Source organism: Petromyzon marinus, chromosome 32 (assembly GCF_048934315.1).
Source record: "Petromyzon marinus isolate PM22_M1 ecotype Great Lakes invasive population chromosome 32, UKy_Petmar_22M1.pri1.0, whole genome shotgun sequence".
NCBI lineage: Eukaryota > Metazoa > Chordata > Hyperoartia > Petromyzontiformes > Petromyzontidae > Petromyzon > Petromyzon marinus.
The window spans coordinates 8,615,067-8,641,578 of record NC_133698.1 but is presented as its reverse complement, the minus strand read 5'-3'; the positions used below and the strand labels follow the sequence as shown (position 1 = coordinate 8,641,578).

General features: G+C 43.0%; 1 protein-coding gene across 3 annotated transcripts in view; it reads left to right on the top strand.

Moving 5' to 3' along the window:
• DRD2 (dopamine receptor D2) overlaps positions 1-26,512 on the top strand; it is a 68,017-nt gene that overhangs the window by 6,115 nt on the left and 35,390 nt on the right. Inside the window, exons 1-2 of one of the 3 annotated variants that reach the window (XM_032964547.2) lie at positions 12,638-12,808; positions 25,762-26,074. In XM_032964547.2, the coding sequence (XP_032820438.1) occupies positions 12,777-12,808; positions 25,762-26,074 (345 nt within the window). In that variant the 5' untranslated portion in view covers positions 12,638-12,776. Of the gene's footprint in view, positions 1-12,637; positions 12,809-25,756; positions 26,075-26,512 lie in introns of those variants that run through there. The other 2 variants (XM_032964548.2, XM_076071265.1) reach the window with 2 other exon arrangements.

The following is a 26,512-nucleotide window of genomic DNA, read 5'->3' as shown; positions in this document are numbered from 1 at the left end:
GAGTGACGTCATACAGTGGGATGGGCCTCATGTGGAGTGACGTCACGCGCAGGACACACACATTCTTGGCTCATTATATTAGTAATTTGCATTTCTCCCTGTGGTTGTGTGGATAATTTTGTATCCGAGTCCTCCGGTTTTCTCCTCCACATTTAAAGACATGCGTCTAGAGCAGTTCTTAACCTGGGGTGAACGGTGCACCCCTTGGGGGTGCGAGATGCCCTTTCTGGGGGTGCGAGACATGACCAGATTTTTTGAGAAGGTAAATAATTGAAAAACACAAATTAAGCACGGGCACGTGCGTACAATTACTTTGCTTCATTAAACACTATGTTCTTGTTAACATTATACATTTTTTTTTACGATTGAGAAGCAATGATGTGCAAGCTGCAGTAAAGGTTACGAAACACTGGTCTAGAGTATTGGCCACTATACATTACATTTCCGCATAAGTCACTTCATTGAGCTATCATTTGTGGCCAGGTCGCTCCTGAAAAAGGGATATATAGCTCAGTGGGCCTTACCTGGTAAAAGAAAGACAGTAAATGTTGATGCATTGTGGGACCACGACACATGTCCATTACTTGTGGAAGCCTTCATCCAGCAGTGGATTAATCATGGCTGATGATGGGATGTACAATCTAAAGCTGTTACCACTGCCACTTAATAGCCCACTTGCCCAGTTGGTGAAAGGGATGAGGGGCCCAATAAATGGTTTCCCATGGCAGCCAGGGAACTATACATGGGCCACACGACGCTTGTTCTTCCGGGCTGCGTGAATCACTTTTGTGAAGGGACATACCGGCTTTCAGCTGGGCGACCCTGAGGAACGGACACAGATGTCACAGGCAATATATCATAGCTTGAGCACGTGTAATCTAACCGAAGCATCCGTGAAACCTAGTTACGATTAAATATATACGATTGCTTCCCCCCACCCTCCCCTGCAGCGAAGAAAGGGGGGCGGAGGGAGTGATTACATAACCGAGTGGTGCCACCTGTTGCGGTGGCAAGATGGTAATCCCCTCACCTGGTATACAGGAGGTCGTGGGTTCGATCCAGACCCTGACGCCTGCTCTATATTGGGAGTTCGGTCTCTCTCGCGTGGATTTATCTCCGGGTCCTCCGGTTTTTCTTTCCACATTTAGAAGCATGCTCTTCGAGTATTTGGCTGATATCAAATTCCACGTGATAAACCACTTCGTTCAGCTATAATTCTTTTGCCAGGTCGTTTCTGAAAAAAAGAGCTATATATTTCAGCGAGCCTTACCTGGTGAAATAAAAATAGTTTCGTTTTAGTTTAATAACCGTGTACGATAAGAATAGCGTAAATATTATATTTACGAATGGTCTGATTTTAAGGGGCATAAAGAGGGAGGGACTACAGCACGTTATGTCAGGATCGAAATAAATTCTAGACCATTCCAGGATTGGTCCCAAGCACGGCTTGTGCCTAGTTTCTAATCGTTGTTAGAATGCAGTGCCCGGATGCTGAGAGACAGGGTCCATCATAACTGCTATCCTAGGGCCTGACTCCTTTGAGGGTCTGGGTCTACGAAGGTGAAAATGCAATGCCCAATTTCAAGCAAGGAAGATGGGGCTCTAAGGAATCACATCTGCATTGTGTCAAAGGTGCAAGGCAGGCTACGTGTGGGCCTGCAGCTGTGTCTTGAATGACATGTCAGGGTGGGGGTCTGATTTAAGATTCTGTGGCCAATAAAGATCCCATGAGACACATCAGTGAATACAGTCAATGGTAACTAAATATTACGGTTAAACTGCCCTACTTGAACAATTGCAAACTATTCCTCAATTCCTTGTAGATTGGAATCAACCTATGAATCTATGAACCAGATGACCTGAATTCAATATCCGGCCACGGCTAACATCAGTGGCGGTATCTGATTTGATCATGGGCCCTGCCTTTCACCAATCAGAATGGTGAAGTATGGTCACACAATCCCTACGACCAACACGGCATGGGGAGACCATCATCCAACAGTGGATTGACATAGGGCTATGCATTCTTGTTTAAAATTATTTTATCATGATGCTATCAGTCATTTGAATCACACATTGAAGATAGCTGATTCTAAAAAAAAATTGGAAGCGCTATGCTGAAATGATAAAGGTATAGCTTTTTTTGCGAGATATACCGCTGTGTGTTTACCGTTGTGTTGTTATAACGATAAAGGCAGGTCATTTTGAAAAAGATTACTGCATAGTAATAGATTGTGGGACCAAGAGGTCAGCGCAATGCAATGCTTTAATCAGTTCCTATGGCACGCGCATGCTGGCCTCTAATTTATTGAATGCTCGTACACACGGATAAACGTATGCACAATCACAGTTCACAATGCCTAACAGAAAAGTGTTTTCTCTCCTTATCTTATCAGCACGAACGGCTTAAAAATACCACTTCCAACCGCGCAAGAAGAAACTTTTTTGAACACGTGTTTTTTATGTAATCAAATGCGTCGGCTGTGTACAACCGCTAAAAACAATGCGACCACTACCGTGCAACAATTGCAGCATCTGGCCAAAGGGTGAAAACATTAGTGCAGTGTAGTGGCCTTTGGACCTTGACCTTTTGACCCCCGAGATATAAGAAGCGCGTGTTGGCAATTTCATGTTTTTTGGACCAAGTGGATTTGGTACGATAACAAGGGCAAAGAGTTGTAACGAATGAGCCATTACAATATAATTAGAATCCTCGTGAAGTTACGGATGGCTGTGTCTATGACACCGGATACACCTTCGCGAGCAAAATACGGCAACGTGAAAAACGAATTATAACTACACAATGTTGTATGGTAAATGTTGATTTAAAGCTTTCGTGACTGCAGTAATTCATATTATTAGTTCTTTCGGTAAAGTCACGTTGAAGGGAAACAACAAAATAATAAAATATATAAAACAATAAAAATTCTCACGACGTTTCGACCATAACACAAACGGTCGTCTTCAGGTGTGTTGGTTTGCATAATTTTTTTTTTAAACGGTGCATTTATTTATTTATAAAAACCGTTAGCGCCACGCGCAGCGATTTGGCAGTTTATTTAGGACCAGTCCATCTATATTTTGAAAAGAGGAGGGGGGAGACGAATTTTTTATAATGTATGCTGTCTGAAAGCCACTGTAAGCGTGAACAATCAATTAAGACCTGAAATGGTTTATCAAATCTTTCCAATGATTGCTAAGATAGAATCCATCTTCTCGGTTGAAATTGTCTCTGTGCTTGTATATGTGGATAGCGCATAATGTATGCTGTCTGAAAGCCACTGGAAGCGTGAACAATCAATTAAGACCTGAAATGGTTTATCAAATCTTTCCAATGATTGCTAAGATAGAATCCATCTTCTCGGTTGAAATTGTCTCTGTGCTTGTATATGTGGATAGCGCATATCCACATATACAAGCACAGAGACAATTTCAACCGATAGATGGATTCTATCTTAGCAATCATTGGAAAGATTTGATAAACCATTTCAGGTCTTAATTGATTGTTCACGCTTACAGTGGCTTTCAGACAGCATACATTATAAAAAAATCGTCTTCCCCCTCCTCTTTTCAGAATATAGATGGACTAGTCCTAAATAAACTGCAAAATCGCTGCGCGTGGCGCTAACGTTTTTTATAAATAAATGCACCGTTTAAAAATAAATTTATGCAAACCAACACACCTGAAGACGACCGTTTGTGTTATGGTCGAAACGTCGTGAGAATTTTTTTTGTTTTATATATTTTTTATTATTTTGTTGTTTCCCTTCAACGTGACTTTACCGAAAGAACTAATAATATAAATGTTGTATGGTATTGCTTGTGAGTACATTTTGCTTTATTGAATATTAAACTTACATCACACATTTTTAAAATTACATTGATAAAATCTGGACATTTCTGCGCTTAAACGCTCCTTCATGCATACCCTCAAATGCCCACTCTTTTCCGTTGCCCTCTGACCATCATTAATACATCTAGCAAATGAAAGACGTGCACTCACCAAGGCTTTTCTTCAGATGTTTTTTTTTCCTTCCTGGCATGGCTTTTCCTCCCGATGTAATTAAAATATTTTCACGTGGGATTTGAAAGCACCATTAGCAATCAACAAGAATCATCATAACTACTCGCCATGGGACTGCGCTGTAATTTTCACTTCTAACTATGCCTGCAGAAATGCGTTTTTTGTCCACGTTTGTTCCACATCACTTGGACATTAATACCATACATGAAAAATATTCTTTGAAGATAAATAGAGACAAATAACCGCACAGATCGCCTGAATTAAATGTGTTAAATGTGTGAGCGTGGGTTGTTAGTTGATTGAAATAACTGCCAATTAAAGTTGGTATGCAAAAACTTTGAAACCACACTTACAAATTTGAGAAATTGGCAAGTAAAAAAAAATAACGTTAAAGCCACTGGATGTTGAAAAATAAATTACGGAAAAAACGTGTAAACCTCATTGTATATTCCTTTCTACGAAGCCAGATTAGGATCCTTATATAGCTTTTGTGTTCCACCGTTTGAAAAATCACATTGATGGTTTCAGTTCTTATTATTTATTTATTTAACATTAGGAACACATGGAATTAATGCTCCCATGTATCAATGTCACACCAGGCACTGTTAGTAATACATCAGCACTGGGGAGACAGCCCATACAGTGGTAGGTCCACATTTTATGTAACTTTTCATTGAACGACTTAAACTTTTCCAGGATCACAGTTTTTTGTTGTTGTGAAATAAAATTTTATTTTCTCTTTAAAGCAATTGCACCCTCAATGTGTTTTTAACATTATGATTATGAGCTGCCGGATGAGATGCTATTCATTCGTAAACCATTGATCTGTACACTAGTGAAAAGGGGTGAGGGGTAGATTGTGTAGATTGTGCTGAGATTATGAGTGTGTTACACCCACCCCCAGGGAGACAGAGGGAGCCTTCACACATGTACAGTAACGATGCATCAATTCATTAGTTAGGTTCGTTTCTTGAGGTAACCAAGTGGATCAAGGCTAGGCACGCTTGAGGCACAACAGTCAAGATGCTGGATTCGAGTCTTGTAAGCAACTCATTCTCACATGCAGTGAATTGATGGTCTCAGCCAGGTGAATCAATAACTCATAAATGTAGGTTTTCACTTAATGAGGCTAAATTCAAGTTCTGACATTTTTATATTTAAATGTCACCATCACATGGACATCTCTACAGCAGGGTAAAAATGAACTGGGCTACTTAAAGGGATCTCAAAATTAGTTCTATAATATCACTTTCCACAGGCTATTTTATAACATGGGGTGGTGATGCATTGCTATGTAAGAGCTCCACACCGATACCTCATCTCTTCACTTGACATTATTAGTACAAATCGAATGATATTCCGAATCAAATAAATACAAATTTTGAAAAGAAAATGTATTACTATTATCATGATACATTGCATTGTGGGCACTAGAATCGATATTTTTTGGCTTCTATATATTGTACGTAATTGGCTGACATAAACACTGCAGCCAAGAGGCCCTACATGTACCACGATATAAAAAGTACTCTTGAACTGAATCATGACCCCGATTCAATAAATTGTGAGGAGTGTGAAATTTGTGTATTTGCCTAGGTGGCTTTGCGAAGCAATGCAAACGGTGGGTTGTTGAACTAAAGTGTATCATTTGGATTCTATTCTCTCCGAATTATTTTTCCTCTGACACGTAAAATGTGATATGAAGAACGAAATGAATGGCATATTAGGACCATCCTAACAATGTGTATCGATGCACAGTGAGGTTTTTTTTGCAACAAAAAGGAAAGTACCGTGATATAAAATGGTAATTGTTGCATTTATGTAACAAATACAAAAAATTCGAAATCCAAATAAATTACATAGCTACTTCAAGCTGGGTTACAGATACTGTTTATAAAACTGTTGACAGTTTTAAGAACAATAATTGTCCTCTGAAATACAAAAGCAACATGGGGATTGGTAAGTATTGTGGTTCACTGTATTCCCAAGTAGTGAATTACTCTTGAAATAAAAAACCCCATGACATTAAATCATACTGGTAAGGTTATGCTGATGGCTATTGCTTTACCTCAGAGTGAACTCTGGAAATATTTGATTCAGGCCTTGGGGTGATTAGTGGAACTATCATATATATTTGGGGTGCCACGGTGGCGAGATGTTAACTGCCTCGCCTCATATACAGGAGGTCGTGGGTTCGATCACGACCCTGACGCCTGTATATTTGGAGTTTGCGTGTTTTCCTCGTGGTCACGTGGAATTTTCTCCGGGTCCTCCGGTTTCTCCCCCCCCGCCCCCCCCACACACATTTAGTAACATGCGTTTAGAGTATTTGGCTGCTATACATTTCCACATGATAAACCACTTCGTTGAGCTATCATTTGTGGCCAGGTCGCTTCTAAAATATAGCCATATAGCTCAGTGGGCCTTACCTGGTAAAATTAAAATAGCTTTTTATTAAATTAAAATCGTGTTTTTCCCCCGACTAGGTTTTCGAGTATCTTGTACATAGCCTTGCTATTATTTGTTACAGACTGGCCAAGATACACGGTGGTTCTGAGTTGCAGATGTAAAAAATAAAGTAGGCTTGATGGTCGGTTTGCTGTGTATTAAAAGGTTTACATGATTAACATTAATACATATTCTTGGTTCTTTCGGTAAAGTCACGTAGAAGGGAAACAATAAAATAATAAAAAATAAAAATATAAAACAATAAAATTCTCACGACGTTTCGACAGCAACACAAGCAATCACCATCAGGTGTGAAAACCACAGCAAGAAAATTTGAAAAATTTCAAATTTGAAAAAATTCAAATTTTCTTGCTGTGGTTTTCACACCTGATGATGAATGCTTGTGTTGCAGTCGAAACGTCGTGAGTATTTTATTGTTTTATATTTTTATTGTTTCCCTTCTACATGACTTTACCGAAAGAACCAATAATATGAATCCCTGCAGTCACGAAAGCTTTAAATCAAAATTTAACATTAATACCTTGGTCCAATGAAATATCTGCAGTCGCCAAACCACCCACCCACCCAATCCACCCACCCACCCAATCCACCCACCCAATCCACCCACCCAATCCACCCACCCAAGCCACCCAAGCCACCCAGCCCAACCCACCCAGCACAATCCACCCTCCCAACCCAGCCCAACCCACCCAACCCACCCACCCAACCCACCCACCCAAGCCACCCAAACCACTCAACCCAACCCACCCAACCCAATCCACCAAACCCACCCAGCCCAACCAACCAACCCAACCCAACCCACCCACCCAAGCCAGCCAAACCACTCAACCCAACCCACCCAACCCACCCAACCCAACCCACCCAACCCACCCAACCCACCCAACCCACCCAGCCCAATCCAGCCCAACCCACACAACCCAGCCCAACCCACCCAACCCACCCACCCAACCCACCAACCCAACCCACCCAACCCACCCAACCCACCCATCCCAACCCAGCCCAACCCACACAACCCACCCACCAACCCACCCAACCCAACCCACCAACACAACCCAACCACCCAGCCCAACCCACCCAGCCCAACCCACCCAATGCACCCAACGCACCCAACGCACCCACCCAGCCCAACCCAACCCACCAACACAACCCACCCAACCCAACCCAACCTACCCAACCCAACCCACCAACCCAACCCAACCCAACCACTCAACCAACCCACCCACCCCAACCCACCCAGCCCAACCCAGCCCAACCCACACAACCCACCCACCAACCCACCCAACCCAACCCACCAACACAACCCAACCACCCAGCCCAACCCACCCAATGCACCCAACGCACCCACCCAGCCCAACCCAACCCATCAACACAACCCACCCAACCCAACCCAACCTACCCAACCCAACCCAACCCACCAACCCAACCACTCAACCCACCCACCCAACCCAACCCACCCAGCCCAACCCAGCCCAACCCACCCAACCCAGCCCAACCCACCCAACCCACCCAACCCACCCAACCCACCCACCGACCCAGCCCAATCCAACCCAACTCACCCAACCCACCCAACCCACCCAACCCACCCAACCCAACCTACCCAACCCAACCCAACCTACCCAACCCAACCCACCCAACCCAACCCACTCAACCAACGCACCCAACCCAATCACCCAGCCCAACCCACCCAACGCACCCACCCAACCCAACCCAACCTACCCTACCCCACCCCACCCCACTCACCCAGCCAAACCCACCCAGTCCAGCCCACCCAGCCCACCCAACCCACCTAACCCACAGGGGAATTAAAGTTAAATGAAAGATGATATTAAACGTGCTACACGGGTCATAACTTGTATATAATAATTTACGTATATGCAATGTGAAGCCACAATTTGTGAAACCGGCAATTGATTTGCAGACAACATGAATTGATCCACTGATGTAATAAAAAACCTTAAGGAAAAGGATGATTCCGTTTGTTATGGTTGCAATAAAAGCATAAATCCTTTACTGCCAGTGCAATTGGTTCAATCTAAGAAAAATAACCTCTCAAACCTCTGTCTCTCTCCTGTCCCTCTTGATTATAGATCCTTTCTTAAGCAAGCATGGGTCTTTAAGTGTACATCCTGTCTGCACCTGGAAAAACGCTACCCGTGCACCTCTCTCCCTGTGTCCTAGGTCATAACAATGTTCATGACAACACTAAGTATTACGCTGTCCACACCAATGTCCAATGTGTTGGGGTGCCGCGAAATGGAATTGTCCAATCTTTCCCGCCATCTCATATTTTAAAATAATAAAGCAAACAAACAAACAAACGAAATGATGCTATCAACCATGCAGATATGGAAAATATATTAACATTTCGAGTGGTATGCTTTTTAGTTAATTATACGAGGTTGTGGTATTACTCGTTTTGTCATATTTGAAATGTTAACTTATGTATAATCATTGGGATTGATATATCATGAGATATAGATAAGAGCGACTGTGGCACATATTCCCAGGCTGTGCAAACATGACATATTTATGTATAGTCCATTAGTTTTTTTATTTGTTTATCCTTCCCATGACCTATTTTGTTGTTGTTTATGAAGCACCTGATTGTGGGTTTGTAGATGCTCATTAGTTCACGTTTTCAGTTGGAGAAAATATAGAATTACAGGACTGCGATTTGCAGATGTAGCAGTTTACTTGTGCTGACCTATCAGAGCTATTTCACACAGCGTTACAGTGACAAGAGCTGAGAATGGAGTGGGACACACAATAATTTGCATCCCACTGGCTAATGCTGGCCCTATACAGGTTCATTAAGTTCAAAGTATACTCTGGTGGATAAAAAAAAAACTAATAGCTGGAAAATATCAATCTGGAGTTAAAATATTTTAGTGCACATCTTTGTATAATCATAATTTGTATTTCAATTCACATAAACCTTTTGCAGTAGCTAAAACTGAGTCCAGCATATATATATCTATTGGTTGGTCAATAATTAAGTTTTGTTGCCTTTTCCCCCTGGGTGTTTGAAGTGTGACAGTCCAGTTCGCTCAAGGTCTCCAGGATATATATTATAGTTTTGAATGCTTCTCTGGGTCTACAATTTGCTGTTTTACATTGCAGAGGTTAACAATTTGTTTTATGGCAAATGGATACCCCCATTTTTCTACAAAAAAGATAATGTTTCAGGGAATATTTAATTCCTTCGGTAGTTTCTCCATTTTCTGAGCTGACAGTCAAACATACTAAGCCATAATAAATTCTACTTCCAAGTTGGGAATCGATTAGCTAAAACCCTCATGTGTACAAAAAGCAAGGGACAGTTCCAAAAGGGGACACATTGGTCATGTTTTTCATTCACTATGAAATTCAGGGGGCATTCATCTATCTTATAACCCCATTTTTCAGGTGGATAACAAAACAAGATTTTATTCCCAGCTTAAAATATGAAAACGATACATCTACAAAGGGAATTACCATGCAAATGATTAAATGTAGAAGCAGTAGATCACCTGTGATATGACGTGGCAACGTTTTCATGCAGAATGTGTGGTGATTTGCATGATGCGATGTATGCAGACCTTAAGTTGATTGCTCGATTGTTTTTTTTATAATGGATATCAAAGCCTATGCATCACACGCTTAAAACAAAAGATTGAGCTGGTTATTTAAATGTTCGTATCATGATATTGAAGCCAGCAGATCTAAAATCTACGCTTGAAGGCAAATGAAATATTCATGGTCAGTCTGGATAGATTCTTCTGTGCAACAATTTTAACGGTCTCAATGGCAAACATCGATGTCAAACGGGTAAATAAGTAAATAAATCACCACGCAAAGGTCCACACTCATTGTAAACATTACATTCAATGAGTCGATGATTTTGGTTTCGTACTTTATTTGGGAATACTCGGAGATTAGAGTATCAAGTTCACGTGTAGACCTAAGTGTCGAATTCATTTTTCATATGGAGAATGTGATGTTGGAAAGGTTTCCTCTGAGTGCCCACGTGTGAGTCACCACACAGTGGAAAACTCATGCGCTCTGCTCCCGTCACTCAAGTTTGGGCACTGACACTGTAAATGGTGCAGCAATCTTTCTGCTGTGGAAAAGCTATTTTTAAAAAAATATAAATCAAGCTCTTTTACATTTAATGCTGAGAGTTTGATATAGAAACAATGACCCTGAAATACTTACGCGATAAATTGTGATTTAAAGCTTTCGTGACTGCAGTAATTCATATTCTTAGCTCTTTCGTTAAAGTCACGTGACTTTACCGAAAGAGCTAAGAATATGACTTACGCGATAGTTTACACGTATTCATATGCAATTATACATATTCAAGTAAACTTACAATGCACGCTCACAGTATCAGATAAAATGTGGCATTTAACAAAAATATACAGCATTTGGATGAATAAGATTCGCTTTCTACGACTGATACAATTGGTGGACATTTAATGCACTTAAAATTATTCGCACAACTTCACATTACCATCAGATGTTAGCGTTCCGCCATGGTAACTCGCAAAGACTTAGACGCTGCAATGTCACTGCAAGAGCAATAGTCTGGGAAAATAAGAATTACTACCTGTCTTACCACCAATTAACAGACAATCGGGCTTACTTATAGCTTATCTATCTAATAGGAGCTGGCTTCGATAATCTATGCAGGAACATGTGGGACTTGTCAAAGCTGCACATTTTGGAAACCAAAAATTCGAATAGACTCTACTGCGTGGTTTTATTTAACTTTTTATCTTTATATCACTGCGTTGAATGGTGGTTGATTCTTCGTCGAATCTGTCAGTTTATTAAGTGCCAAGTCATTAGGGGTCGAATTAAATATTGAGAGCTAAGCAAGTAATGCATTTATTCATGAGCGCAAAAATCTATATGTATAAAAAATATTTTTTTTTTACATTTAATGGTACCATACAGAAAAACAATAGGTTGTTCTTTAAAATTATCACGTAAATCATATATTTATAATCTTCTGTATATTCAGATGCCAGAACCACTACAGTTTCTGATGCGCAAAATAGACGATTAGAGCATGTTTCTTTGTGAAGAGGCAAACATTTCCTTGCTCAGTCATATCTGCACAAGCAAAAATTAAATTAATTGCTTTTAATCTTGCATGATGCAAGTGCCTTTGGTTACCAAAAATCCATAGTGGAATTATTATAATCATATATGTAAACGTATCGTAATTATTATCGTAATTTCCTATAGCAAATGGTTGGTCATAGAATAGAGGGATAACCTTTCTAAGGTCCATGAATAAATATTTTATCATTGTTGCTTAGTCATCTTAATACCTTATGGAAAATATTTTTTCATTGAAATGTCTCACTGTACTAAAAGTTCGAATTGTGTTTATTCATAGCGATAATAGTTTTGTAACACAGTACAGCATACAACAGCGAAGCGTTCAAGGGACTAATGGGATAAAGCTGAGGCAAGAAGAGCGACTTAAGTTCGAGGCTCTTAATTCTTCAAGAAAACTGCTTCGAAGACGACGTTTGATATTATTTCACTCTGGAGCGGGAGAAATGCTTCCAAGCCGCGCACGGCAATGTCCAAAAAAATAAAAATATTCACGACGCTTGTCAACTGCATGGTGGCGGTTAAGATAAATAAATAAAAACACAACAAAAATATGACCAGCACCCCCCCCCTCACACCCCCTCGACCCCCCCCCCCCAAACAAATGTGACGGGCACACCACACGCACAGCTTGTCCGATAATGCGTCGCTCGGTGCGGAGGGCACACATTGGCGACGCGGACGCACAGCAAAAAAAAAAGGGGGGGGGGAGGAAAATAACCGAAAACACCGTGTAATAAATGCTACAAATAGCGACCTCGGCTCTACTCATGCTGCAGGATAGGATTTAACAAAAAAAAAACAACCCACGGTATTTCCCTATTGCCAATTATCAATGGTGGGTACGCGACGGCAAGGCTTATAGGGTTCGAGCGTCAAAGCGCCTTGTTAGCGGTGGAGCAGCAGGCAGCCCGTGTCACTGAGAGACAAGGGGAGGAGAGGGCAGCCAACGCTCAAGACAACACTCTCGCTCTCTCCCTCGCTCTCCCTTGCCTCTCTCTCTCTCTCTCCCTCCCTCTCTCTCTCCCTCGACCGCTCCTCTCTCTCTCTCTCTCTCCCCCCCCCCGGTAGCGCTTCCTCGCCCCCTTAAGCCGCTCGTAATTATGAGCACAGAGCCGATAGATGCCGGCGGAGCTGCAGAGAACGGGGAATTTACCGCACCTTTTGCCGAACCGCGATGCGTTCTTCGTCTGAGAGAGTATTTTGCCGGTAAGGTTTTTTAGTTCGTTGTCTGCGTTTGCGTTGTTGCTTTCTGGCTTTGTGGTGTATATTTTTTTGGGCTGTCTCGTTCGTTTGCTGTGTCTAGTAATAATTTGCTCACGCGCAATTCTTTTCTACTGTTGTATTTATATGCAAGTTGAATGTATTTAATAAGGCGCTTCAATGATGACGAAGTTTATTTATGTATTTACATACAAATGCAGAATCCTGTGTTTTTTAGTGTCGTAATACATTCATTATTGTCCTGTGGCAGTTTAGTTCTGGACAAGGAGTGGGTGGGTGGGTGGGGGGGGATGCAACTCAACCCAAGCAAATATCGTGGAATGGGAAACACAGCAGTTACAATGCTATGATTTCACAGCCTTGTTGTGTGTGAGTAATGGACTGCATTTTTAGATATTTTCACCACTTCCAACACGCGCGTTTTTACAAAGGTTTGTCGGTGGCACGTTGTGCATCAGAGCAACGTGAATCGCGATGAATTTCGAATTACCATCAAAAATATGAATATTACAGTACGTCCTTTATAATTGAGCGCTGCATTATTTATCAGTTAAAAATGCATTAATTACACTCGCTGCGTGGTGCTGCTTTGACAAAGAAACAGGCAAATTCAGCAGCATCCAGGGAGGTTCTCCTCCGTTCGCTGTGCCTTTTGGTTTTCCACTGCTCGGAGAGACACTGCGCGTGGTTGAACACTCGCGAAGCCAAGTTGGCCACTTGGCCGTCGTTGTTGATGAATGGCAGCGCGAAGAACAGCGGATGACTCAAAGCGACGCTCGCCCCTTTCGCGTCGCGATGGATGGTCAAAAGAAAGTAACGTGGGCGAGACGGTGAGGGAGCATCGGAGAGTGAACGCACGAAAGGGGTACTAGCTTGAAAGCAGGGGCCGCACAATTGGCACATTTGAACGGCGGCGGCGGCGGGATTATGATGGGCGACTAAAATGAATGCGGCCAGCTACGAGGAAAGCCTTTGTGCTGCTGATGAACCGGTAATAATTAGAACAATTCCCTCATACAGCGAGGTAATTGAATGTGCCTGCCTTAGCGGGCTTTCCTTTTTTTTTTCTTCCCAAAAGTGGGGGTATCTTATCCACGAGCGCCAAACAGTGGCTATTCAGATCCAATTATCCGCACTGCTTAATTAAAAAGTATTTAATTAAGCAAAATAACGAGATAGCATACCATTAGCGTTGCCGTGGCGACCAAAGCGGTTTGCCTAGGGAACGAGCGATGGAAAGAGATGGCACAAATGACGTTGGACGGAGGCGCAGAATGCTTGTTATTGTCTTCCACTTTGCCCGTGTGTTAATGTCTCGTGAAGCTACACCCGGTGTCCCTGCAGGGAGCGTATCACATAGGCACCCGATGCTGTCGGTGTGAATGTACTTTAATTCCATTTCCTTGCTTCGTACAGCATTATTTGCCGACTGTAGAACGCGTTACAGACGGCCTCAAGGGTGGCTCGCGTGCCACATGTCAGAGGCTTGAATTAAATATGCCACGCCGCAGTGGATACCACCGTGTGATATCGTGATAATAAACGTAATTATATGAGAACAGTGCGACATTATTTTTCGTTTGTCGTTACACAAACACAGAGAACGCGTTGAGCGAAATGAATGGACAAAAAAAAATCTATACATACAGCAGAGATCTCGATTGTAATCAACGCTCAAGGTGCTTTGATTGCCTCGCTTGGATGACCGGCCTGCATGCGTGTGTTCATTCGACGCACGGAGCAATCCCAGCAGCCTACACGGTAAACACTCCCCGGACAGCCGCAACCGCTGGTCTTTTTTTAGACCCGCACAGACGTGTGCGATACTACAAACCAAGCTTGTTGCTGGCAGCGCCGTCTGAAAGAAATCGTGCGCGGTGCGCGCATCTGCGCCAGAGGTTCACAAACCGCGCCTGTGCGACCCGCTCTCTCCTTGCCCCCCCCCCTAACCCTTGCCCGAGCCAGCTTGCCAAAACGGAACTTGTCGCGGAGCGCCGGAGGCACAATTGCCAGCGCGAGCCCGAGGCGCTGTTCGCGAAAGGTTAATTTTCCTTTGGGATGCGAACAAAAGATTACTCTGTGAGCACAACCCCAACCGCCCTTGTCGGCGCGTTCCAGCGCGAGCGTCCAGTGGCGAAAAACGTGGCACCCGTTCTGTTGCAGACGAAGCAGATCGCATCGTCAAGTGCGAAATAATACCGGTCAAATAACCCGTTATTACCATGTTTCCCCCTCTCTGACGTACATGCAAATTGCAAACATCTAGTCTTAAAATGAATTACTCGTCACACTGAATAATCCCAAAATGGCTGTACTGAGGGAATGCATTATCAAGCGAAGTGGTCCGTGGTCAAAGGTCAAATCCACTTGCTACTTCAAGTGTACACGCTGCATACGTGCCGCTACGAAATCCAAGTTCCGATTAATTAACTTTTTCAACAACGCCTAACAATCAGCTTGGTTTTCTGTTCCATGACAAATTGCCCACTCGAGACCAATCCCTTTGTTACCTAACTTTACTTTTCATTGTCAATCTCAGTTGCGGTACCGTACTTGAAGCGAGTTTACTCCAAATTCCGACACTCAATGCAACTGGAGCTTAGCATTAAATAACTGTGGAAACAGACTTTTTTTTAATCAAGAGATTTCTCCCATGACGTGCAATTCCTTTCTACAGGAGACTTTGGCACCCACTCTTTACCCCACTGTGAGTCAATACACTGGTTGATATACTGCCGCGTCTTTTTGCTCCGCTATCAGATCGACAGGAGCAATGTTGGATGAACAATCTACCAACGTTTTCAACGTTCGGGAGACCGCGTGAATGCGTTCCTAAGCCTTTTGCGGCCTCTAACCGACAGCAGACAACACGAGGAAAAAATATATTATTGTACTGAATTAGCCGGTAGGCTTAGGAGTGGGAGGCATTAATGACCTTAATCCTACTACGTGTAACCCATCTTGTAACAGAATGGGTGATCAGAGGCCTTTATTTGTAACATTCTCCTCCCTGTCCAATGCATGTCAAGTGTGCCATGTGAGTGAATGAATGGGGAAGATTTGGATGCGTAAAAAGTTATCATTGCGGTTGCTTCAAGTAAGGCTGTATGACGGCTTATGGTAATGGTAAAAACGGAGTAATGCAGGGAAGGAGGTTGCTGTTGAGGGGCAGAAGACTGTCCAAAACGTAAAAGCTTCATCCACCTACCCACAAATGGAAATAAAGTGTTTATTCGGACAGACACGTACCTGCTAAGGGCCAAAAAAAAAAGGAAATACAGTATTACTGTACGCCAAGGCCATAGCCTTGGCGTCAACATTGGGGGAGACCAAATCTTCCAGGGGGTCTGCCCCCCCCCCCAAGAGAAATATCTAAATTTGAAAACGAATTTCCTGCCTAAAATATATATAAAAAATGCACGATTACATGGGTTGGACTTTATTTGTTATTTTTTACAATAATGTCTAATCGTGTATATTGTATTACATTGCTCTGTTTTTTCTTTTTTTTACTTTTTCTTGTTTCATTGTATGCAATGGCAGATATTAGGGATTAATTCGCGTAGTCACTTTAAGATGTTCTATGTTTTTACCCGAGTCAAGCGCCGCATGGCTCACAGGCCTATACCAAATACATGAAACTGAAATAAAGTACAACCATAACCACAATCATATTAACATAAATTTATGCATTGTTATATGAAGACAAGTCCAGATATTGTGGAAAAGGTTTAGAAAATTGTTGTTTTTATTTACATATTTACAAGTAAACTTGGGTGGGCAGCAGGGGCGTTTGCTTTGCTCTCCTCTCCTCTCTCCTCCTCTCCTCTGGTCCGATATTCTCCTCTCTTCTCCAGTCATCGTTTTTCCTCTCCCCTCCTCTGCAGTCATTTCTGCTCCTTTCCTCTGCTCTCTTCTCCTATCCTCTCATCTTCTCTCCAGGCAATGACAAGTGTTTTGACTTGCCATTCTTCAAGCAAATGATCCAAAGGCCTTTTTGCGCTTATCATTGACACCGGTAAAAGACTGGCATATTCCTTCAAGGTCCAGTCTGTCCAGTTTCTCCTGGTGCACGTGACACATGGCCACATTATTCATCCCTGTTTGACTCGTCGAAGATCTAAGCCATGTCTTAAGCCTCCTCAGGGCACTAAAACTCCTCTCAGCCTCTACAGAGGAGGCAGGGACGACCAGAAGAAGCCTTACTAAAGATTCCACCTGACTGAAGAGACCTCTCACTTCTGGCACCGTTTCCATAATAATGCGATCAACATCTGAGCTCATTTGATATGTGTAATTAGCCCCAAATATGGGCAGCTGCACCTGCAGTAGTCTTGAATTCAATTCAGGATACTAGTCTACCATCTTGTCCATGTCTCCGCGTAGCAGCACATTTTCAAGCTGCTGCAGCTTGTGGAATCCAGCTTGATCAAACCTCTCTATGAATTTAGTATTCACTGTGTCCAAGGCGTTGTAGAATTGGGCTCTGTACAAAGACTGAGCATCCGGATGGATATGGGCTGCAGCCTGACCGGTGTAACGCTTTGTAGGTTTGCGGATACGAGGCATCTGAATAGGTTGTAGGTCCAACTTTGTTGCCATAGCAGTTGCTTTTGCGAACAAGACATCAAAGTGCTCCTCCCTTCGCTTGTCCTGCATGCTTGTTTTGACATGGTCCACAGCCTCCAACATGCCTGAAACAGTCTGTTTCCTAAGCTGCAGGGAGGTGTTCAGGCACTCCAAATCCCCCATCAGGTCTTCAGCCATTACAAGGCTGAGCAGTGTTCCCTTTTAGAAATGCTCCATGAAGACCATTGGCCTTAGTTGAAGTGTCACATGAGCTGCATGATGCCATTTCTTCAAGGGCTGTGAGCACTGACTTATACTGGCTGAGAACTGAGCAGATGTCAGGGGTGCGAACAGTCCACCTGGTGGGACAGAGAGGTTTCAACGAGGTGAAACCATGCTCTGATTTTGCGATTTCCTGGAAAATCACCTTGAACTTGCCAGATTGATTAAAGAAGCCCCCCAATTCATGCACCGGACTCATTGATTATAATAATCTTACTAGCGGAGAGGCTACACAGGCAGCCTGTGTAACTAAGTTCACGCAGTGTGGACCACAGTGACAATACATAGCCAGTGGTTGTTCTTCCTTAAAATGGCTTGCACCCCCTGCAATCGTGCAGCCATATTTGCGGCACCATCATAGGTTTGTCCTCGACATTGGGACAGAGGAAGGCCCAGACGCATCATCACATCACATGCCATCTTGGCTATATTTTGCTCTGTCATTGATGACACTTTGTAGAGTTCCAAGAATTCTTCCTTTGGTTGTAGATCTGCATCTACAAAGCTCAAACATATTGATTCCTGCTCAACTCCTGAGATATCCTGAGTGCCATCAATGATAAGTGCGAACTGAACCACTGGCATTGATGTTATTTCCGACACAATTTATTTGACGATTGTATTTCCCACCAGCTTCAAATTTCGTTTTGCATTTGGGGACATGTCAAATCAAAGTGACCTTTCAGCCAGGTGGTCAGCTCTGCATTGCCCTCTGCCTTGTACTTTAGAAGCTGGCTGAAGTTCCCACTCTCCTTATCAATGCCTCGAAAAGCCAGACCTTGCCATGCCAAGTACTTCACACCCCCAACAATCTTCATACGATTTCTCTTCGCTTGTTGCTGCTGTTTGTCAAGCTCACGTGAAAGTTGCACATTAACAGATTGTGGCTCATAAATCCGAGTCAGTAAAACTAATTTGTGACACGGGCTGTCTTCATGCGCACTAAATTTATCCAGTGCCTTTTTCCAATTTTGAAAGCCAGTATTGACAAAGCTGAATATGCTTTTGACGCAAGCTTAGACATTTGTGTTGCAAAGTATTTAGCACAATAGAAACAGAAGACCCCCTTTAAGGAGGGGCTGTAATGGAGCTAAGTATAATCTTTAAACCATTCATCCTGAGAGTGTCTTATTTGATAGGGTTTGACTAGGTTTGACATTAACATTTGGCTGATTTGGGCGAGGTCCAAGCTCCTCCACTCCCTCTCCTGCACCTTCATCTTCGCTTGCCTGTCTGCTCTCTGTCTGTCATTGTCTCAAACTCACTCTCCCTGCTTGATTGTATTACCTGAAATACGCATGAGAAGCCATGTATAAAGGAATGTCTCAGCTTAAATTAACATTAGGATTAGACTGTTGTGATCTCATTATTCGGTCTTAACCATCAATATTTGCTCCTTTTCTCACTCACCTCAATGTCACCTGCTCTCCCTGCCCTGTCTGCATCCTCATGCTCTCTCTTCCTCTCTCTCTTTACTCTGAATGCACCAGAGTGAACATGAAAGAAATAGTATCAGTAAACAAGTGGTGTTTCTTGCCATGCTGTTCAGGAATCGATTAAAAACCATTTCTGATCTAACACGTAGGCTTTCGCGACCAATATTATGAATAATAAACGTTTTTGGGTTAGATCGCGTTATTTATAAATGTGTCATAACCCTCCACCACCCGACACGGCCAATCAGCAAAATAGCGTCACGTTGACAAAATACAAATAGTTCACGACTTTAGCCCACCAGTGTGTTGAACAGTGAATCCACAACTTAAAAGCGTTCATTATGGACATTTCTGATCTGAATGGCAAATATTCTTATTATATCAAGAAACATTGACTCATCTGTATACTCATTTTCTCACTGCTCTCAACTTACTTTTCTTCTTTTCTGAGGCTGCCAAAAAACCTGACGAATGTCACTGTCACCCTTCTTCTTGCTCATGATGACACTCACTGTGAATGAAAGCTGACTGGAATAAAACTGCTTGCACTTTGATAAAAGCAACACTTTACTCAAACATCACGTGGGCTTTCTGACAAATATAACGTAATAAAGACATTAACGTTAGTTAAATACGCCCGTGAGCGCCACTGTTGGTCGCTGGGTGAATGTGTGGCTAGTTAACTTTCCAAGTAACTTACTTAGCTATGATAGCTAACGTTAGTGATGGTTGATTGATTAGCAATCGCAAATCGGCCCGTTTTAACCAAAAACGTTTGTTTCCACTCGACAGTGATACAGCCGACGTAACACTCATTACATTCTAGTTTTCCACTTTTTAATACGTTTGAAAGTAATGAAATGGAGAGACAGTACAGTGTTTGACATTGATTGTACCTACTCACAGCAGTCGAGCAACGGCTTCTGCTGGGGTACGGCAACACCACTTTGACAAACCACACGCAGAACTGCAGTACACCGTAATATTAGAACCGGTAGTAGTAATAATAATGGCAATTTGTTAAGTTTAGTTATGATTATGATTACATTAATTATAATATTAGATGGTGGTGCGTGGTTGCCTGTCATAGCATAGGAATTATTTATAAAATATTTTTTTATAATAATACATTGGGGGGGACATTTTGAGTATATATTTGAATATTGGGAGGGGAGATATGTCCCCCCCCCCCCCCAATTTATAACACATTCCTGCGGAGGGAGCTGGTAGGAACGTTGGGTTGCTCGGTCAATGGCCAGGGTCAACAGCGGTGTGGTGTATTCCGCAAATATGCCCGACTGTGAGGGCGGGCACAAGCCGGCGTGAGTAGGTTAAACGTTGAGTTTTATAAGGGCACCACGGGGTGACCAGCCCCTCCCCACCTAGCCCCACCCCTCCCACCCCCCACCCAGCCCCACCCTCCCCACCCAGCCCCGCCCCACCCTCCCTACCCAGCCCCTCCCCACCCTCCCCACCCTCCCCAGCCCCTCCTCACCCTCCCCTCTCCACCCAGCCCCACCCCTCCCATTTTATCCGGGTGTCCAGATACACGTGGACAGACATCCACAGACATACACAATTTATCCCCTGCCTCCTGTGAATTAATCCCGGTTGGGCTTCCAGTCCACTACGTTTCCTACCAGTATTATAATTACGGCCTTGCTGGACGCATTCCAAGTCTTGATGATACAAAGCACTGAATGCAGGTAACGTCCTTATTAAGTTATCTCTAATCTATACTAATGTTAAAATAACAACGTGCGCATTATTACACACTCTTAGTTTTTTGGAAGAAAAAAAAGTAACCTTAGATCTACTGGAAGCATTTTTGCTATGCAGAATATTGCATTAATAATATAATTAATGGAGGCCACTACGATTCGTGCTGGCAACCTACAGAACTGTATTAGTAAACCCAAAAAATGAGAATATTTTTTTTTTAAATACGTTTGTCAATCCACTGCTGGATAAAAACCACTACGGGCTCCTCAGTGCCGGTTTGGAGAAGTTGAGGGTGGCTCAGGAACATTTCTCAGTTATCTACTTGCTGCTGACCTCTGCCATGGCCAGGCATCGAACTCGGTTCGCCAGAGTGTACAGAGCAGTTGCAGTGACCGCTGTGTGCCACGTAACATTTAATGACACGAGACACGTTTTGTCCATTCATGCCAATAACCGGAAGGCAAGGAAGGGGGTGGGGAGGGGTGGTGACCTCTCGCGATGAGTGTCAGAGAGGAGCCGCGTCTTTAAGAGTCCAAGAGGAGAAATAGCAAGAAGTCCAAGGGAATAAAATACAAAAAAGGAAGGGTCTCAAGGGTGGCTGAGGAACGCTCCTATGAATTAAGCTTTCGGCCCAGTGTAGGATTTCCGCCAGACTCAAGCCCGTTATCCAACAGGAGGGCTAGATTAGGCCATGCCCATGGGAACAGCCTGCTTGTTTTTGGAGGTCGGGTTCGTTTGCTTGCAAGCATATGGTTCCCCCAAGATCCCAGGGGGATTAATAAGGTGGGGGGACTAGAGGGTGGGGGACGGAGTTTAAGCTGATCTAGTGAGACAAATGGCAGTAATTGGAGGCAGAATTATGTAATGGTGCTTTGATTGACAGTCCAAGCACAGCCCCTCATATCAGCCCTCTTACACCTCAGTCACGTTCCTTACATACCATCTCATTCCTTCTCAGCAACACCGTAGAGCAGCTGCCTTACAGTGAGGGAAAAAAGTATTTGATCCCCTGCTGATTTTGTACGTTTGCCCACTGACAAAGAAATGATCAGTCTATTATTTTAATGGTAGGTTTATTTGAACAGTGAGAGACAGAATAACAACAACAAAATCCAGAAAAACGCATGTCAAAAATGTTATACATTGATTTGCATTTTAATGAGGGAAATGAGTATTTGACCTCCTCTCAATCAGAAAGATTTCTGGCTCCCAGGTGTCTTTTATACAGGTAACGAGCTGACATTAGGAGCACACTCTTAAAGGGAGTGCTCCTAATCTCAGCTTGTTACCTATATAAAAGACGCCTGTCCACAGAAGCAATCAATCAGATTCCAAACTCTCCACCATGGCCAAGACCAAAGAGCTCTCCAAGGATGTCAGGGACAAGATTGTAGACCTACACAAGGGTGGAATGGGCTACAAGATCATTGCCAAGCAGGCTGGTGAGAAGGTGACAACAGTTGGTGCGATTATTCGCAAATGGAAGAAACACAAAAGAACTGTCAATCTCCCTTGGCCTGGGGTTCCATGCAAGATCTCACCTCGTGGAGTTGCAATGATAATGAGAACGGTGAGGAATCAGCCCAGAACTACACGGGAGGATCTTGTCAATAATCTCAAGGCATTTGGGACCATAGTCACCAAGAAAACAATTGGTAACACACTACGCCGTGAAGGACTGAAATCCTGCAGTGTCCGCAAGGTCCCCCTGCTCAAGAAAGCACATATACATGCCCGTCTGAAGTTTGCCAATGAACATCTGAATGATTCAGAGGACAACTGGGTGAAAGTGTTGTGGTCAGATGAGACCAAAATGGAGCTCTTTGGCATCAACTCAACTCGCCGTGTTTGGAGGCAGAGGAATGCTGCCTATGACCCCAAGAACACCATCCTCACCGTCAAACATGGAGGTGGAAACATTATGCTTTGGGGGTATTTTTCTGCTAAGGGGACAGGACAACTTCACCGCATCAAAGGGACGATGGATGGGGCCATGTACCGTCAAATCTTGGGTGAGAACCTCCTTCCCTCAGCCAGGGCATTGAAAATGGGTCGTGGATGGGTATTCCAGCATGACAATGACCCAAAACACACGGCCAAGGCAACAAAGGAGTGGCTCAAGAAGAAGCACATTAAGGTCCTGGAGTGGCCTAGCCAGTCTCCAGACCTTAATCCCATAGAAAATCTGTGGAGGGAGCTGAAGGTTCGAGTTGTCAAACGTCAGCCTCGAAAGCTTAATGACTTGGAGAAGATCTGCAAAGAGGAGTGGGACAAAATCCCTCCAGAGATGTGTGCAAACCTGGTGGCCAACTACAAGAAACGTCTGACCTCTGTGATGTCAACAAGGGTTTTACCACCAAGTACTAAGTCATGTTTTGCAGAGGGGTCAAATACTTATTTTCCTCATTAAAATGCAAATCAATTTATAACATTTTTGACATGCGTTTTTCTGGATTTTGTTGTTGTTATTCTGGCTCTCGCTGTTCAAATAAACCTACCATTAAAATTATAGACTGATCATTTCTTTGTCAGTGGGCAAACGTACAAAATCAGCAGGGGATCAAATACTTTTTTTCCCTCACTGTATACCCCTCAATACTTTACAGACCTACCAATGTGTTTCAGGTACAATATAAACATTTACGTGCAAATATATACGTACACATGAGGTGCAATGATTAATTCCTCTTGGTGAATCAGTGGATTGTGATGTCACTTTCCCACCGTACGCAGCCAACCGTGCTAATCGGAGGTGAGTGATGCAAATAGCAAATGTACTTAATTATATTTCGATTATAATTATTGTTATCAATTGCGGGCGTTTGCTGTCACGTGGGCACTGAGTCACTGACACTCGGTGAGTGAGCAGTAGCCAATAATTAAACCAGCGCATTGTAAAACCAATATTTGATTAGTTTTTTTTCACAAGCACGGTTAATCTGACACCAGGATAATCCTCACACAGTTATACCAAAAGTAAACTGCATGCGAATCTCAAAACGTGAATTCTTGCACAAATGATAAATGGATATTAGTCGATGGACTGATAGATTGTCACACCTCTGCTAATAATATAAGCGCCTGTGGCCGCATTGCCTGATTTTATTGAGTAAATCTGTGCAAATGGTGAATCATTTAATATATAAACATATTAAACATTTACGTAGGTTAACATCATGCTCAGACCATTACCTCTATAATAATGAGGCATCTTCACAACAGAGAGAACAATAAACCAATTATTGTGAACCATAGTACCCAGTTGCGGTCCATTTCTAAAAAAAAAAATTCCCTGGGTGCCTCACCGATGACGTAAATGTTCGGCGCAAGACAGAGCAATTTGACCAACTCTTACCATGACCCGGCACAAATCCCCCTGAATTCCTTTTCTCATTCACATCACTTCCTCGTTTACATTCGCAACTGACTTCTGTGACCCATTGCAAGTCATTTAAAAAAAAAAGAATCCAAAGAGCTATGCGGTCAGACACTTTTATTTAAAATAATACAAAAGACTAATTATATTCAAACTAAAAAAATAAAAGCGTACCGTTTCAACATCGTGATGATCCGTGACAACAGTCGGTGACGAGATGCGTGCCCTGCACGGTAATTGCCGAGGGGAGGTGCACAAAGGGCTAGCGTGAAAGCCAAGGTTACGTGGCTAACCTGTTTCAAGACATTCGTTAGCACTGTGCTCGTTTGCCAAATTCAAACTTCTCAGTGTGTCCTCAACGCTTCCTCGGTAATTTATTGCGGGGAAAGAAAAAAACACCCCCATCACGGATTATTTTCGCTACTGTTACGTTGCAATCTGGGGCATGCCAGTGCATCACCTGAGTGTGGCTATTGTGTGTGTGTGTATCTGCATGCCCTTCGAACAGTAACGTAGCGTTCACCGGACAAAGCAAACTAAATGATTTAAAATTTCCCACTGTAGCGTGCTAAGTGTGTAAGCAGCATGTACACAGAGGGATGTACTAAATTGTATTACATTTTATATTGTGTTATTTTGACTGGTAGCTGTTTCTGATACTTGACTTTTTCCCAGAACACTTATAAGTCATTGGCTCCAATCATGAATATGTTTAAAATTGTATAGGTGAAGCAATTTCATTCTAAATGAATATTCAAATGCAATGCCCACGTCAACATGACAAACCCCAAGCAAATATGTAATTGTAGACTTTGATTACATACACTGTGATACTGATAATTGTGAACAAGGTTTAACTATATTCTTGGTTCTTTCGGTAAAGTCACGTAGAAGGGAAACAATAAAATAATAAAAATAGTATTTTTTATTATACAATAAAATAATAAAAATATTATTAATAAAATAATAAAAATATTTTTTTATTGTTTCCCTTCTACGTGACTTTACCGAAAGAACCAAGAATATGCATCCTTGCAGTCACGAAAGCTTTAAATCAAGGTTTAACTAGTTAATTATATTAATTTTTAAAGCATTTTATATCAACAAATATGGGTTATTTAACCTGTCGATGTTTTTTACCCCATATTTACATGACAGAACAATTTACTTCATAGAATATTTCCAGTACTTTGAACCATTATTCCCCAATTTCAACTCACATTAAATGAACAATAAAATAGAAATCATGAAATCGTCAACATTTACCACATGCATTGGACCTATTTCACATATATATAAACTAATTGAACGTGTAAAGCAATGCCGCAATATATAATGTTTTCACTTTTCAGCAGCTGAATTTTTTTGCACACACCTAACCGTCCCAGCGAGAGCTCCCACACCTCCGATGATCGCGGTTGGCTACGTACACACACACACTACACGAAAGCATTGTGTACACTGCTGCGGTTCAAACGTGAATACTACACGTGCAGTGGGGAGGGGTAGGGAGGGGGGGGGTTACATGTCCGACCGATGTCTGTTCAGCGTAGGCTAGGGTGTTTGACCAAGCCAAGCACCATGGTCGTGTCTCAAGCCCTCTCCGTTCTCAACGACACCCTGGGACCGGGCAATTCCTCGGGCTGGCTCAACGGCACGGCGCCTCAGCCATCGCACCGCTACAACTTCTACGCGATGCTCCTCACGCTGCTCATATGCCTCATCGTCTTCGGCAACGTCCTCGTCTGCATCGCCGTCTCGCGTGAAAAGGCGCTCCAAACCACCACCAACTATCTCATCGTCAGCCTGGCCGTCGCCGATCTGCTCGTGGCGACGCTGGTCATGCCCTGGGTGGTCTACCTGGAGGTAACGGACAACGGCTGAAATGTGGGAGCGGCGTTTATAGCAATTTTTTAAAACTTGTTTTTGTTTGCCAGGTCAGGCCCCACTGAGCTATATTTATATAGCTGTTTTTCAGAAGCGACCTGGCTGCCACAAATGATATCTCAACGAAGTGGCTTATCATCACGTGGACATTTAAAGTGGCATAAAAAAAAAACTAAACGCGCGATGCTTCTAAATGTGGAGGTAAAAACCAGGGGAACCAAGCAACCACGGGGAGAACAGGAAACACCAAATATACAGCAGGTGTCAGGGTTGGGATCGAACCTACGACCTCCTGTATACCAGCCGAGATAGTTAACATCCCGCCATCGTTTCGGCTTGGCAGCGGTGTTTTGATGGCAATGAACAAAAACAAACACCCCCCGTATATAGTCCGAACAGACTGTTGGGGCAAGTGCT